The 16,469-nt window shown below is 39.6% G+C and overlaps 1 protein-coding gene across 2 annotated transcripts in view; it reads left to right on the top strand.

Moving 5' to 3' along the window:
• The window catches only part of SESTD1 (SEC14 and spectrin domain containing 1), a 114,120-nt gene that overhangs the window by 19,272 nt on the left and 78,379 nt on the right, over positions 1-16,469 (top strand). For both annotated transcript variants that reach the window (XM_024204053.2, XM_024204052.2), the window contains exon 3: positions 9,747-9,826. In XM_024204053.2, coding sequence (XP_024059821.1) covers positions 9,772-9,826 — 55 coding nt within the window. In that variant the 5' untranslated portion in view covers positions 9,747-9,771. The remainder of the gene's footprint in view (positions 1-9,746; positions 9,827-16,469) is intronic.

The following is a 16,469-nucleotide window of genomic DNA, read 5'->3' as shown; positions in this document are numbered from 1 at the left end:
GGACTCAGACTGACACTGGCTGAGTGGGTCAGGTTCATAGGACTCCTGCTTATTCCCTTGGCTCTCCAGCTGGCGTGAAAATTTGAAGGCTATCAGTCCTGTTAATTCTTCTGTCCATGCATGCTCAGGATAATAAACTTGGCATGAGAATTAATGCATGAGTCTTGCAACTAGCCAAACTGGAAAAGCAAAATATTTTTGAAATCTTTTAATTTGATTTACCCCAAAGAACTGGTGAGTGGCATGCACTCTGTTGGGGTAACCTTTGAGTATTGGGCATCTTGGTGCAATAATCTGAGCCCTTGTTTGATCTCTATGACCAAAAATAGGTTGCCAGAATCTCTCAACTTTAAGAAAAGCCATTTTTTCCCAGAGGCTATATCTCAGGAACCACCTGGTCAAATGGCCCCCAATTTAGGTCATTAAGAGAACTCTGCATACCCATGAGGCACACCAGATTTCAAGGCAATCCGAGTAACTGTATAGATTTTAGTGCACTTGGAAGAGTCAAGCTTTAAATAGAAACCTGGTCTGAACCTTAACTATAGCTGGGCTGTTGCCCTGCAATATTTCCTCTCTTGGAATGGGATGAGGAAATAATTAATTTTCTGAAAGATCAAGACATTACTGTTAGTTTATAATGCACTTAATGATTTAACCTTGAAGCACTTGAGTGATCATACCTTAATTCTCTTCTAAGCTGAGTTTGCCCAGTTTGTTGTTGCTTCTGTGCAGAAATTTCTATTGGGTGGGTTAGGAACAACAGTATAGTGCTAAAGGGAACCTGACTGCAGCTGTCTTCAGGACATTTCGCTTCTGGTCAGCTAATTGATGCCAGTTTTTGGGAGAGGGTGTTTCCTCTGGGTTCTCCCTCTTTTTAGGGCTGTTGCTTTTCTTCTTCTTCTTCTTCTTCTTTTTTTTAACTAACTTTCTTTTGTTTTAAAGAGTGGCTGGCTTTTTGGACACTTGTTTTTATTTTATTATTGTAATATTGCACAGTGCTCAAGATATTTGCAGTGGACATTTTAGATAATGGAATATGATTTCTTCATAAGCCAAATTCCACAGCTTCTTATCTTTTCTCCAACTTTTACATGTTTTTTTTTTTTAGGACCGAATTGTCCTGGACAGTATGTAGCGTTCTAAATGCAGTCTCACCAGAACCTAGAAATAGTATGGAAATAGACTGTTTACTCTTGGTCTGTGATTGAAGACTCTTTCATCTGCAGCCCAAAATCATTTTTGCACTTTATCACGCTGTCAGCTCGTATCTAATTTGTTCACTATCTCCTCTAGGCTTCTTTCAGCACTGCTGCTTTCCAAGTATCTCCCTCTCATGAATTGTCTCTGTTTAACAGACATTTTCACCAGAGGTATAAGCTTGTGTTTTTTTCCAGGCTGAATTTTATTTAGTAGTTGTTTTCTAATTTTTCTGTCCTGTTGCATTTTTTTTAAGGTATTTGCAGCGTTTCCCAGTTAACATTTTTGTGTTTTAAATGAAAATGCTAAATCTGGGCCTAATGCAGACCTGTGTCACATCTCTCTGGGAATCTCCAAACAATTTAGTACGTTGCTCTTTGATAGTACTTTTGTTTATGGTCTTTCAGCAAGTCTTTTGTCAATATGACAATGCTCATATGATTCATATCCAAGTAATTTTGAATTAGTTTTGTGATGCTCTTTACCTATACCATATGTCCTTCGTCCCCCAGTTTTACAATCTGATATGTGGGAATGTGGTCTGATGAGGAGATCAGAGGTTGGGAGTAGAGATCTTTGTTCTGTTCCTGGTCCTGTCACTTGACGTGGTGTATGACCTTGAGCAAGTCCATTTAACTATTCTGTGCCTCAGTTTCCCCATCTGTAAAATGGGATATGATACTTGCCTCTATTCCAGGAGTGTTTTGACATATTTGTAAAGCACTTTGGGATCTTTGGATGAAAAGTGTTACATTATGATTATTTCATAAACCAGTTCTTGTCAACATTTATTGTTCTATTGTCATCTAGGTCTTTAATCCCTTCCCTTCTTCTCCAATCCAAATTTCTTTATTTTATTAGGAACTAAAATTTAGTTTTACTGATCAGTCATTGCCAGAATTGTTCTCCCCTCCACCCCCATACATGAATTTTGTCAGTCCCTATGGTTTCTTTATAATTTTACATAACACTTATGAAATATGTGTCAGCATGTCAGAGCTAATTCCTTTAAGATTCTGAGATAAATGTTATCCAGAACTACTGACATGTGTGCATGATGTATTCTATGCTTAAAGTATTCCCTTTTCTGATTTTAATTTAAAAGCTACATTGATGCACTTTTAAATGATCCATCTTACTTTTGTTTTTTTGTATTGAATGTTGTATTAATTTAGATGAAGTATGAGGCTAATGGTGTTAACATAACCCAGTTACTGTCCAGTATTAAACAGTGTTAAGTAACTGTTTAATACTGGAGTTTGGTGTACAGAGACCTCAGCCTGTTTATTACCCTGGCAAACACACCATTACAAATTTGTTTTTAATCTTTTATTAAAGATAAAGAAAAGGAGGAAAAACAATTAAAGCATTTGCAATGTAAAGTATTAAATAACGCTTTCATTTTAACACCATCCTGTGTTCCCTTTTCCTTTAGCTGGAGAGATGTTTTAGACGGAAACCCTTTCTGCCCCCTACCTTGTTTGACAGTCTCTTAGATGGCATCAAAGATGGTAATTGTCCTTTTGGGGAAAAGAGAAGTTAGCTGAAATGGGCTGGAGCTGCTGTCTAAGTCAATCCTGTTTCATCCCAGGTGGTATTTGGGATTCAGCAGGAGCTGGTGGAGGTGGTGATGTCATCTAGGTCCCAGTCTGGTCAGGACATCTCTCAGGATGAGTGTGACAAAAGGCTCAGGGTTCAAAGGGGATTGTGGGGGTGGTAGCTATGATGGTGAAGTTTGCTCCGGTAGCTAATTCCTCCTCTCTCTCCCCCCCCCAAGTCTCTTACTTTAAGAACCCCCAAAGGGAATCGTGGGGGGTGGAATAGCCCATCCCCTCACTATTTTGTCCACCAGTTAGGCCTACTTTCTGACACACCAGTTTGGATGCACCGATTTATGATTCCACACTTCTCTTGTTTACCATGCAGGATGTGAATACAGTCCTTGGCTTATATTAGGAAGCTTTTTTGTTTGGACTAATTCAGTATTTCTGTCTCCCTTTCATATCTTTTCACATCAACATTTGTTATAGGTTATTGTGATATCTTATGAATCTTTACATACTTCTTACAGTTGAACTCACCACTAGAGTAAATTTGTAGGCCCAATTTATTACAACATAGGGAACACTTTTTTTTTTTTTAAGAGTTCAGTAGGTCAGCCATTTTAGAAGAATTACTGAACTTAATCTCCCTCCTTAACAAGTGATTGGATTTATATTTGCTCTAGTATAGATGGAAAAATGACAATCAACCAAAATGAGAAGAAAACAATTCTGAAATAGGAAAGTTCAGGAAAAAAACAAGATTGATATCTTAAACCACTTGTTGGGTATTACAGTAGCTAAATCTTCATTCTAATGTAACTTTTATTTACAGTAATATATTTGCTCCTTTGCATTTAATATAGCTTAAAAAAAAATCACATGGCAAAATATCTTAGCATTTCCCCAGTGTACAACTGCCCTCAAATGGGAGCTGCCAAGGCAATGGTACATGTAGTGCCCCATAGTTGTCATGGCAGCTGCTAGGCCTTCTATAAGTGGAGTGTGTGGTGCCATCTGTCTCTGTAGCTCCCAGTGGGGAGCAGAGTGACTCTCTTCTGTTCTCCCCCAAAACATTTTTCTGGTTGGGGTTAAGGAAGGACCTTTAGCTTCATTCCTCCCCAAGAATGTTCCAAGGCTGTGAAGGTTTGGTGGAAGATGCTATAACCATTCCTGCTGGGCTGGGAACAAGGAGGAAATAGCCTGATAATCTGTCCTTCAGACTATTCCTGTTAGATAGAGAGCACCCTAAATGAAGCCTTTATTAAATGGGTAACTGAAAGTTTCAGGAGCATTTCAAACAAAGAATGGCTGGTTTGGATTGTCAATAATAGTGATGAAAAGGTTTTTTTCATAAACTGAAATACTTCCTTTGGCTTCAGGAAGTATTGAACAAAGGAGCTATTTTAACTTATGGACAGTAATATACTACTATAGCTCTGAAAGCCAGTAAATATTTTAATAATAGAGGTTTTGCAGCCTCAAAAGAATAAATATTGCCTAGTCTGAATCAGTGTTTGTTAATGTTATATACATATAAAGAAACAAACACTGATTCAGACTCTCTCTCTCTATTTATGTAAATATTGAACTGTATGGCAAAATAAAAGGCTTTCCTCTTTGTTTACAGAATAAATGGCTGTTTACTATATATCACAATAACCTTTCTTGAGAAACTTTCTTGATCAGGAAAGAAGTAAAAAGTTTTTGAAACGTTGCACGTGTGCTGTAAACAAGATTTTTACTAAGGTCAGCTAGTTAGCATTGGAGTGGATGAGATGAATTATATATAATGGAGAAGCAAGAATGAAGATCTGAGCTCCGTTTAAAAGAAACTTTTGTCTGAAGCATAAGGAAGATTTAGTGTGATATTGCTGAATTGCTGAATCAGCATTTAAGGTGTATGCTGTTTTGGTAATCCTAATTTGTCTAATACATTTAAATATAATCTGCAGAAATGCAAAATAATGTGCATGTTCACTTTTGCTAAAAGTGTGCTGTTGGCATGTAGATTGGTTTGTTCATCAAAAGAAGGGCATTGATAAACACATTGTCCTTTGGGGAATAGAGAGGAGAAAGTTTGGTACAAACAAACAAATCACTACAATATTTCTTCACAACAAAGCTCAAATAGCCTCTGCAAACTCTGGCAAGGCATGAAATACAATTTCTTCTCTCAAACTTGTAATTGTTCACTGATTTAAATGTATTGTTTTTTTGAAACCTAAAAATGAGGGGAATCAAAATGTTTTGGGTCAGAAAAAGCCATGTGTGTAGACATAAAGGTGTCTACAGAGATACCTTCAAAAAAGTCAGTCAAAAAACCTATGCCTTTAGTTCAGTGCTTAATTTGTAATGAAAGAGATGCCGGGGCTCAAGCAATTAGCTGCTGGGGCTCAAGCAGTTTTTTTTTACTTCTGTAACTGATGCGGCAAGCCCAGAAGTGCCAGGGCTATGAACTGCCAAGCCTAGAGGTGCCAGGGCTCAGCCTTGGCAAGCCATGGTACAAATTAAGCACTGCTTTAGTTGCTGTAAAATGACTTAATTTGCACACCAGCCACCGGGGGCACCAGTAAGTAGCTTGGCCATAACCCCCACACCACTTTCTGGTATCTGCCATCCATTTGTGCAGTCTCCCATCAATGCAGTCTAAGTTATCACAGTCATATGCAGGTCCTTGTATCTGTTCAACGTGCTCATCTTCCTTGTAGAGCTGAGAAACATCGTACTTGATTTTTCTGTGTGTAGTTGTCATCTCACCAAAATAGATCAGTGACCAATTGGTCCAGGCCCGATTCACACTAGCAGAGTTGAAATACCTGCTTTGCAAACATCTTTAACCAAACCTCGTTTGGTGCCCAGCCACTAGTGGATAATCCAGCCTACGTTCCTGTTAAATTCTGACACTATAATTCACCCTGGTACAAACCCCAAGATCGTTCTCTATTAAATGAATAATCAAGACATTAGATGAATGTGATTCTCCCATCAGGGAGTGCAGGAAAGGCATTAGCTTGTGCCACAACATGCCCCTCCCCTGCAGTCATCCAAAGCTGACTGTTGCAGCCTGAAGCCCAGCTCTGATCCACCTGGTGTTCTCCTGTCCTCTTGTGGGCTCAGTGCACTATCATCAAGTGCAGCAAATCATCTTGTTTCCAATGTCTCCTGAAAATTGCAAGCAGAAAGAGGTTTAGCTTGTATTCTCCCCCTGCCCTGCTAGTCCCCACTGAAGAGTGGGCATTGGTTATATAACATTATATTAGCCAGAGCCCGGTCACCTGGACCCCTCCGTGAATCAAATGCCTTCAAAGCTGCAGATGTTGCCACATCATTCCTGAAGGAATACTTACCAAATCTTGCTGTATTGTACCCCAAGCAGGCTAACACCTTTCTTAATACTGCAGCAAATGGATTTCTGGTCAAGTAACTGGCATCCCAGTATAATACAATAAAAGGCTGGCTCTTACGAACACCAAGTCAGAAAATGTTGTTCTGGATTTAATTGGGCATAACTGTTCATCTAGGCATTCTCTTAGTTCTATTCTGGGCTTCAACTTCTGCTTATTGACCGTTATTTAACCTGCACCTCTTCCAGTTCCAGTGTGTGCTTGGAGCGGCCTGTTGATGCTCCAGAAGGGACTGAAAAGCCACAGCAAATTCTGCCTTAAACAGCATTGCCTCTGCACTGCAAAAACTTGCTCTGGGGGCAAAGCCTCTACTGATCCAACATCCACTGTGGCATCCACTTGTACCTGTAAATTTCAACCTGGCATCCAATCATATCATTTCCTTAAACTATTTAAAAAATGCCTCCCACACTCAAGTATTTCCTCTTTTTCTTTGTCAAAATAATGAGGCTCCTTAATTGCCAAGGTGGTTGCTACTAAGTGTACACAAAAGCCCTGACCAGGACAGTTAGGGGCAAAATTTAAAGAGCCCGTAATTACATGCAGCTGCTTTGGAGTTACTTTGCCAAAACCCTTCATCTCTTGTATTAACATACCTAATTTGTCCAGATTTTCCTTAGGCGTGATACACCTACCAATTTGATTTCCAGGTATGTCATTCTCTGGATTGTCTCTTTTTTTCAGGGGGTGAGTAGGACTCCCCAGGCATTCTGCCATCTATGGAAATGTTCCTAATTGGTGAGTGAGTTCACCCAAATCACATCTTCCTGCCAAAAGAGTCATCCAGAGAGTGAGCCAATTGGTGCAAGTTAATTTCCTTATAACTGTCCACTCCTGCACTGTAGGAAACTGGGGCCCTCAGCTTCATAACTTAACCATGCCCGCGTTGTTTGCAAATGAGTGTAAAGGCTCTAATATAAATAAGTGTTGTCAATATGGCTTCTTTCAGGCAGCTGCTGTTTCTTTAGCAGCAATCAGAGCAGAATGGCGGCTGCATGGCCCCGGGGCTTTATACACAGGAAGGGGAGGAGCGTGAGACAATCAACTCTCCCCTCTTTCCCCAGCCTCCCAACAGCAGAAGGGAGAGATGGAGAATTCAGTGACTTTCCTCCCCACCCCCCCAATGATCTCTACTTGTGAGTTGCATTCTGGATGTTGGAGAGGGGAAGATCACAGAGCAGTCAAGCCTGCCCCTCCCTTCTCTCGGGACCCCAGGGGTTGCTTTTCCTTGCTGGTGTGATCAAACCACTCCACCCTCTGTTGGGTGTGTGATCATTTGTTCCTGATGACTAAATTAATTTGGCAGTAAGAAGCATTTTTGCTGTAATGAGAGGAAGAGTTTGTAATTTTGCACAAGGAAATTTAGCTCTTCTGCACTGCTTCCCCTACTCAGTGTATGTCACATATACTGTAGCATCATGTTCTGCATTTATATGTGAATTTAAAAATGTACTCCAGATCAGAGTGGTAATTTGATAAAGCATAAGATCTATAATTCAAAGTATTTTGTATTGAGGATTTAAAAAGTTTTTGAAAACATTTCTAAAATATTTTCTGTAAAATGTGGCATGTACAGAATATATGGTAGTGTGATAGTAAAAATGTATTGGCACTTGTTTAGGATAATCTGCTTTACTTGTGTGGGTTTATCACTTGTAACACATCCGCACCAAATTCATGCTGGCAAAACCTTTATAAGCCCACACCATACCATCATGCGTTCTCTCTCCCTTTTTCCTGCATGTAGTCACACACAAACAATGCACTGACCTAGTGATGTGGGTGTGATCGTGGCTCCCTCTGCTGGCAGGCACTGCTTACTGTACAACTTTGTATTGTCACAACTAAGTAAGTTCTCCTTTAGCTCAGGTGGTGGCTCAGATACTTCTGGTGCTGTTTGATTCTATGGATTCGATCCCCACCGATGATGGGACATGGCCATGATTGGTTTTGTGTGTGTGCATCCACACACAGATTTGTATAGGGGTGTGTGTGTGTGATAGATCTATGTATAAAATGTATTCAAGTGGTGCATGCTATCACTGATGCTGATTTTCTTATAGGTCTAGATTTTATTATAAGTCTTTCATGCATTCATAGCTTTTTCAGATAAGATCTTTTTATGCTGAAATTTGTCTTAGCCAAAAGGTAACTTTAAAAAAGTCTGAGCCAAACCATTTCCGTCATTTTTTGAGTTACACATGCTTTGAAAAAATTTTCCTCATATGTTCCAATCAGAAATTTCACTCTTGGATAACTTAAAAATGAATGACACTAGAAAATTCAAACTTGATGTGTTGCTTTCCTTGAAGCTTAAAATTCAAATCAGAAGAAAATTAACATAGTAGTTTAAAAAAAATTGAGATTTTAAGTAACCAGTTTTGCACATTTGAGCTGTGTTCTTTCTGGTTCCCTGAAAATGCATAAACCAAAAAAGCCCACCCTTGGTGGAAGGAAGGTCTTGAGTTACAGAGTGGAAGCTGGCATAAAATAATGTTGGCCTTTTGCAGGATGTGTCTTAGCAGGAGAATCCCTGTGCATATGGAAGTTCATGGTGGTTTGGAGCTTTACCCTTGCCCTGCCTTCTATTTCTCCTTCCTGAGCCACGTCTCCAATATTGTGAAGCCCAATCATGTTGAAATAGTATGTAGGAGTTTCCTTGGAACTTTAGGACATGGGACAATGTTATATTGGCTCAATCCTGCTTCTTCTATTGAAATTTGCAGCTCCCATGGCCCAGCAGAAACAGCGTGTGTAAATTATTAGGATTGTGAGAGGTTTGCTATGCTGCAGAGCTGGGTGAATTCTCCCCTTCAATTTGTTTTTGGGTCACTGACACTCTTTGTGAATTTGGGCTGAATTCATGAAAGTAGGGGGAGAAAAGCAGAAACATCTCCACCTATACATTAAACAATAGATTAAAAGATGATGAAGCAACAGAAAGGACTAATTAGATTGTTTGCAAACAGTTTGTCTTCAATCTGAGTTTGGTAATAAATGCATTGAGATATTAATTTGGTAATGCATTAACTTGTGTACAATATAAAGATAATTACTCTTTTAATCATTGTAATTCTGGTGCTTTGAGAGAAACCCTATCAAATGTGAACAGGGGCACTAGGTTTAGTCACACCTATTCCATTACACAAGAATGACAAGATTATAAGAGATGATCTACTTATAAACTGCTTCTATTTTAATGTTTTTTCCCCATCTTGAGTAAGGGCATTTAAGCTATGTATGTCTCATGGGTTTGTATTTAGTGTGTTGAAAATAAAATGAATTTAACTTTGAAGAGTCTATGAAACTTAATGCTAAAATAATAAAAAAACCCTAGGTAGCTTTCAGATAATAAAGAGAAATAATAGTGACTTAAAAGATTTACAATGGAAAAATGATTGACATTGATCTGGAGTTTTTCCTCAGTTTTGCAACATAATGCAATTCAAATGTTATATCACAGTTTGAGTTATAAAGTATTCTGTGCTGCTCTCTAAAAAGTAAGTACAAAACTGTGCTGGCACAAGCCAACTCTTGTTCTAGTGTAGCATGGTAATTGATTTCCCAAAGTTGACACTCTTAATTTCTTGTGTTTCAGAGCTGTGAAAGTTAACTGAAGTAGAATGGAAGCTACCGTAATATTACCTATTCTGAAGAAAAAATTAGCCTTCCTTTCAGGTACAGTTTCTGATTTTTCTTCAGTCAGTTCCTCAGTGTATCATTTGAATCTGACTTGTGTGGTTTGTTGATCTTTGCCAGATGCATCTGACAGAAGTGTATCTTAGATTTTCACTAAGGCTTATTTCAAACACCGGTCTAAAATATCTTTTAATCTGGATAGCAAAACTAAATTCAAACATAGTTTGTCACTAGTGGGTCTTGGCAAGCCAATTTTTATTCTGGTCTGTAACTTGATTGAAATGACCTACACAAGGTTGGTGTCATGTTTCACGTCTTATAAAATAAAATGTGATAATTTAATAAGGGTCCAAAACTAACTACTAACTGGCATGTAAGCAATTGATTCTGAAATTTAGGACAATTCGTTTTCAGGATTTCTTACAGAAAGTTCTTCCTCCTCCTTTCCTTCCAATCTTTACGCCATAAAAGATAGGGGCCATCTTTTTGTTCTGTGTGTACAGCCCCTAGCACAATGGGGTTCTGGCCCAGACTGAGTCTCTTGGGCATTCAAATAATTAATAATAAGATGAAATCTTATCAAGTAGTAAAAATAATGATTTAGTCTGGCAGGGGTGGAGCTGGAATATTAATTTGTATTATTTTGCTCAAACAAATTTGCATTTTAGGTTTAAGTCAATCATTTACAAAAGAATGAAGACTTTCCCTTAAGAGATGTATGTTTTAAATGACTTGAGATTGTGCTGTTTTAGATGTTCACGTTGCTTTTAGTTCTTGCTGTTTTAACTCCTATGCACATCAGAATTTAAGAAAGATGAGTTGCTGATAGGTAACATTTTTGCAATCGTACAAATCAGGAAGCATTATTTTAGCTTAAAAAAAAATTACTGTATTTCAGCTAATGGTTAGTTCTTAGCCAAATCAAGCAAGTGTGTGTCTTGCTTGAATGTCTAAAAAATTAAACTCCCATGTTTCTCCTCAGAGCTAATGTATTTAGAGCAGTGGTTCTCAACCTTTCCAGACTACCGTACCCCTTTCAGGAGTCTGATTTGTCTTGTGTACCCCAGGTTTCACCTCACTTAAAAACTACTTGCTTACAAAATCAGACATAAAAATACAAGTGTCACAGCCACACTATTACTGAAAAAACTGATTACTTTCTCATTTTTACCATAGTATTATAAAATCAATTGAAATATAAATATTGTATAGTATATAGAGCAATATAAACAAGTAATTGTATGAAATTTTAGTTTACTGACTTCACTAGTGCTTTTTATGTAGCCTGTTGTAAAACTAGGCAAATATCCTAGATGAGTTGATGTAACCTCCCCCTCCCTCCACTTTAAGAACCACTGATTTAGTCTCTTCCCTTGTGCGCGCGTGCACACATCCTTCCCCCCCCCCCCCCCCCCCGCTTCTTCTGGCAGCCTGCAATAGTGAGCAATTTCCTTAGCTGCCTCCTTCTCTGGGAGCAGTTTCAGCAGTTATAGTACAATTGTTTGATTAGCATATGCCTCAAGGAAATTCTGATCAGCTAAAGTGCATTTGCAATTTGGCAAGTAAAGCTACCTGATTCACTGTGAAATGCAGATATTCTTAGTGAAAAGCAATTTAATGAGTGGCTGTTTAAATGCTGGAAAAATTTTGGAACTTACTATATTGCTGAGTAGGCTTGATTCTTTGGAATTACATAGTATTGACAGACATTTTAATTTAATGGTACAGATTTATACAACAGGTTTTTTTAGCTTTCTCAGATGTGAATAAAGAAAATTGGTGGGCAACCAGTTTGTCAAATCTCTTTATATCATTTCGTTTCAAGGAGTTTTAAAATATAATCATAATAAAACATCCGAAGAAAGTTATGCTGTGAAAATATCTGGTAGGTTTTTGGTTGTTGAGCTCCCCAGATATGAGAATTATAATCTGCTAGAAGACTAGAAAACTAGTATGTTTGGACCGGCTTTATTATTCCTTGTCTAACTTTACATCATTTTCCCTCCTCCACTGCACAGTGCTTTTCAGGACTTGTTCTCTTGAGATAGGAGGCTAAGCTATGTGGTTCCTTCTAGAAGCTATTGGCAATGATGCTTGATTAATTAGCTCAGCTGGTACCCCACTTCATTCACCAGAGGGAAAATACAGCAGTTTCTATTGGAACAGTATTTCCATGGACTTGGAAACCTTGGGCCAAATTCAGAAGCAATATAAATGACTGTGCAAATTACGCATTGGTAAATTAGTGCATAGGACTGTGGGGGGAGAAATGTGTGCTTCTGTAGAAGCAGAAAAAGCAACCAACAGGAGGGTGTAAGAGAGCAGTTCCTTCAGTTTTATTTCTTATACCTGTCCTTGGTTGCTTTTTGTGGTACAGTCCTGCTCTTCCAGTTTCTCAGCATGTAAATTTGATCAGTTTATGCTGATCTGTAACATACTTCACATGAATTTGTCCTATTTTAAGATTGGTTCTAAACCTGAGAATCCTCACATAATAGCTCAAATTATGGCTTCTTTGTCAGATGACTTTTTTTTTTGGCTTCCCATCTAGAGTCACAATCAGATTTGGGATTGCCACCCCTACAGATAGTACTGTGAAAGTGGTGGGGAATGTGTCTGAGATAGAAATAATGATGCAGTGATGAACAATCATGCAAGAGAATTTTTTAAAAAGGAAGGAGAAATGAATGACTTCTGCTAAATCTCGTTATCGCAATATAACTAAGGAGCTGAGACAAAAACGAAAAAAATAATTTGGGTCCACCCTAACATTGGTGTAATATGTTTTGGTTTTTTTGTATTGATGATATTGAATGCTATGGGTATGTTCAGGGAAGGTTGCTGAAATTTCCTAACTGATAATCTGGATGTGATTGTTAAGCAATTTATGCCAAACAGTTTTATAATATATCTTAAAATTGATTGGTTGTGAATTAAAATAATTCTAGTTTAGAAGGGTACATAGAATTGCTCGATACCTCTTATTGGAATTGTAGAGCAGTGTCATTCATTGGAGGGAGTTTGTGGGAATTAGATAATCCTTGTTTTGCCATCTTTTTGAGTGATTTAAGTCAGTTGAAGAAACTGTTTGAAGACTTTCAGTGACAGAATATTTGTCTGACCTGAATAAGTCTTGGCTGTTTGATAAACCTGTACTAAATTTATTATGCAGGTAGAATAAAGGTTTTTTAATCTTATCTCCTTAGTAAAAATAACTCAGTTTGAGCATGCTGTGAAATGTCATGAAACTTAATAACATATCTAATTTATTGCAATCTTTGGTGAAAATGTCAACAAATAAATAGCGCTTTAAATCCACACTGCGAGTGCTGTTTAAATCCAGGTAATTATTCAATAAAAATCATCCTAGAGATCAAACACTTACTGCAGATGTGAGTAGATTTCAAGTGTCAAATCTAAACTTGCATATGCAATGTTGAGGGCATCTTAAATTTTAGATTCTCTTGTGTATTCAATATAAGCGACTTTTTACAGCTAATTTATGGTGTGGTTGCTTTGTGATGGTGATGGGGAGAAGGGCATAGGGCATGAGAGAGACTTAGGCCATGGCTACACTACAGAGTTAAGTCAACTTAAGTTACGTTGATGATTATAAACTACTGTTATTACGTCGCTTCTGCATGTTCACACAATGCTCCTTGTGTTGGCGGAGCTTATCCACAGTTGGTGCTCTAGCACCAACAGAGACAGCAGTACACCATGGGTAGCTATCCCATTATGCAAATTACCACCTTCTTCCGCTAAGAGTTCTGGGAATGGATCAAAATGCATCATGGGAATGGGATTACTGCCCCATGATGCAATTTTCTCTGTCCCACAATTCCAAGGGCTTCTGACTACGTTTTGTGCTGTTTTTCAACTGCCCCTGTAAAGTTGCGTCTGCCATCTCTGCCTGAAAGCATAGATCCTGCACTGCTCACCAGTCTTGTGATGAGCGTTAAGAACACAACGTGGCTGACCCTGCAGTATTTCATGAGCTGTGAATCTGAACAGGAATCCATGCTGCCTGCCCTGCTGTGTGCCATGGAAAGAAAAAATTCAAGATTGATGTTGACATTCATGGAGCAGCTGCATATGGTGGACTGTCGCTATTGGGCTTGGGGAAACAAGCACTGGGTGGTGGGATCAGATTGTGATGTAAGCATGGGATGTCGAGCAGTGGCTGCACAACTTTTGTATGCACAAAGCCACCTTCCTTGAACGGCATGCGGAGCTCATCCCTGCCCTGCAGCGTCAGGACACCAAAATGAGAGCTGCCTTAGTAGTGGCAAAGAATGTGGCGATTGCTGTTTGGAAGCTGGCAACTTCAGTCTGCTACTGGTTAGTCGTGAATCAGTTTGAAGATCAGAAACCCATTGTCGAGGTTGTGTTGATGCAAGTATGCAGGGCCATTAATTGCCTCCTGCTACAAAGGACTGTGACTCTGGGCAATGTATGGGAAATAGTGGATGGCGTTGCAGCAATGGGATTCCCTAACTGCGGCAGGGTGATAGATGGCATGCATATCTCAATTTTGGCCCCAGACCATGTTGTGATGGAATACACCAACAGAAAGGGCTACTTCTGTATGGTATTGCAGGTGCTGGTGGATCACCAGGGTCATTTCACTGACATCAGCGTGGGGTGGTCAGGGAGGTGCATGATGCATTCATCTTCAGGAACACTGACCTGTATAGAAAGCTGCATGCAGGGACTTTCTTTCCGGATGAGAAGATTCCAATAGGGGATGTGGAAATGCCCATAGTGATCCTGGGAGACCCAGCCTACCCTTTACTTCTGGGTCCATGAAGCCTTACATCGGAAACATTGACAGCAGCAGGTCCAGAATGACCATAGAATGTGTGTTTGGTGATTTAAACGGTCTCTGGCACTGCCTTTTTGGCAAGCTGAACCTCAATGAGGAAAATAGTCCCATGGTCATAGCAGCCTGCTGTGCTCTGCATAACATTTGAGAAGCCAAGGGGGAGACGTTTCCCGAGGAGTGGAACATTGAGGTGGATCACCTGGCGGCTGATTTTGAGCAACCAGATACCAGGGCTATTAGAGGGTCTCAACGGGGGGCTATTCGAATCAGGGAGTTTTTGAAGCAGCGTTTTGGCAATGAGCCCCAGTCATGTGTCTTTCTGTAATGCATTTAGACAGGCTTATTTACTTGCCACCTAGAATAACAATTCCTGCCTGAGAATTAATTGTAGTCTGTAAATGTGCCCATTGCCACTGTGTATGAATTTCTGCTGCAACCCCAGTATGTAGGTCACAAATAAAACATCATTGTCTTTGTAAGACTAAATTTTTATTAAACAGTAATACACATATTAACATTTCTTACAAGGTTCATGAAAGTGAGCAACACTCTCTGAAATGAGGATCTCACAGCTGTGTGTAAGTCCAGCTGTTACGGAAAATGTTCCTAGGGTTGGAGTACAAGGGGTACTGTGATTGGCTGGGAATGTGCAAGGAATGTGTGTGGGGAGTTTGGGGAGGGCATGGAATGCAGTTCTGTATGGGTGCAGGGGAGTCAAGCGTGCATGTGTTCCAACTGCAGCGCAATCAGGGACCTGAGCATCTATGATTGGTCCTCCATGAGCTTTATCATCAGCTCCTGACCCTCTATTATTTGCTCCTTCCCCTGTCCCCTCTCCTGGCTATCCATTTCTAGTTTTTCATTTATTGTGTCTCTCCATGGTCTGTGCTCGCTATTGGCCTGATCAGATGATTGCAGCACTTCTCAAAACATGTCCTTGTAGAAGCAGCATGTTTTCAGTGCCGCACCAGAGTGACCGTTGGCCTCCCTTGCCTTCTGGTACGCCTGTCTCAGCTCCTTGATCTTAGCCCGGCACTTCTGTGTGTCCCTTTCATGCCCCTTCTTGTCAATACCAGGAGCAATCTGCTCGTATGTATCAAAGTTCCTACGACTGGATTGGAGCTGCGACTGCACAGCCTCTTCTCCCCACAGACCCAACCAATCCAGCAACTCTGGTGTACTCCGGGTGGGAGCACATTTGCTGCAGAAAGCTGGCATGGTCAGCTGGGAAGTTGTGATGTGAGCTGTCCACGCTGAGCAAACAGGAAGTGGAATTTCCAAAATTCCTGGGGCTTTAAAGGGGGAGGGGTGCATGCCTGTGTAGCTGGCTGCAGGGCAAAGGAGTAGAAACTACTTACCAGAGTGGTCATGATGGGCATTGTGGGACACCTCCTGAAGGCCACTTAGGGCGACATAAGTAAGCACACTAACACTGCCTCACTCTAACTTTGTCGCAAAAAGCTCTTTGCCACTCATCGAGGTGGTTTTATTATGTCAGCATCGTCACAAGTGTTTTATTGCAGGGTAGATATACCCTGAGAGAGTCAAAAGGAAGCATGGCAACTGCAAACTTTGTACTGCAGCCCTCCTTATAACACAGGATGTAAAACTTCAACTGTTTGGTATTTAGCTGGAGCTGGTTGGAAAACAAGTATGTTTCATGGAAAACTTGAAAATTTTCCACTTAAAAACAAAACAAAATCAAGAACCTGAAAATAAAAATAATTTTCCAATTCTTGAGTCCCCCCTTTTTTTCCATTAAAAAGGAGGAAAGGCAGAATGACTAAACAACCAATAACCCAAAATATTTAGACTTTTTTTGTAGAATAACTGCCAATTTTAAAAAAATGAATTTTT

Source organism: Terrapene carolina, unplaced genomic scaffold (genome assembly GCF_002925995.2).
Source record: "Terrapene carolina triunguis isolate 2854851 unplaced genomic scaffold, T_m_triunguis-2.0 Scaffold62, whole genome shotgun sequence".
Lineage (NCBI taxonomy): Eukaryota > Metazoa > Chordata > Testudines > Emydidae > Terrapene > Terrapene triunguis.
This window is presented reverse-complemented; position numbering and strand designations above follow the sequence as displayed.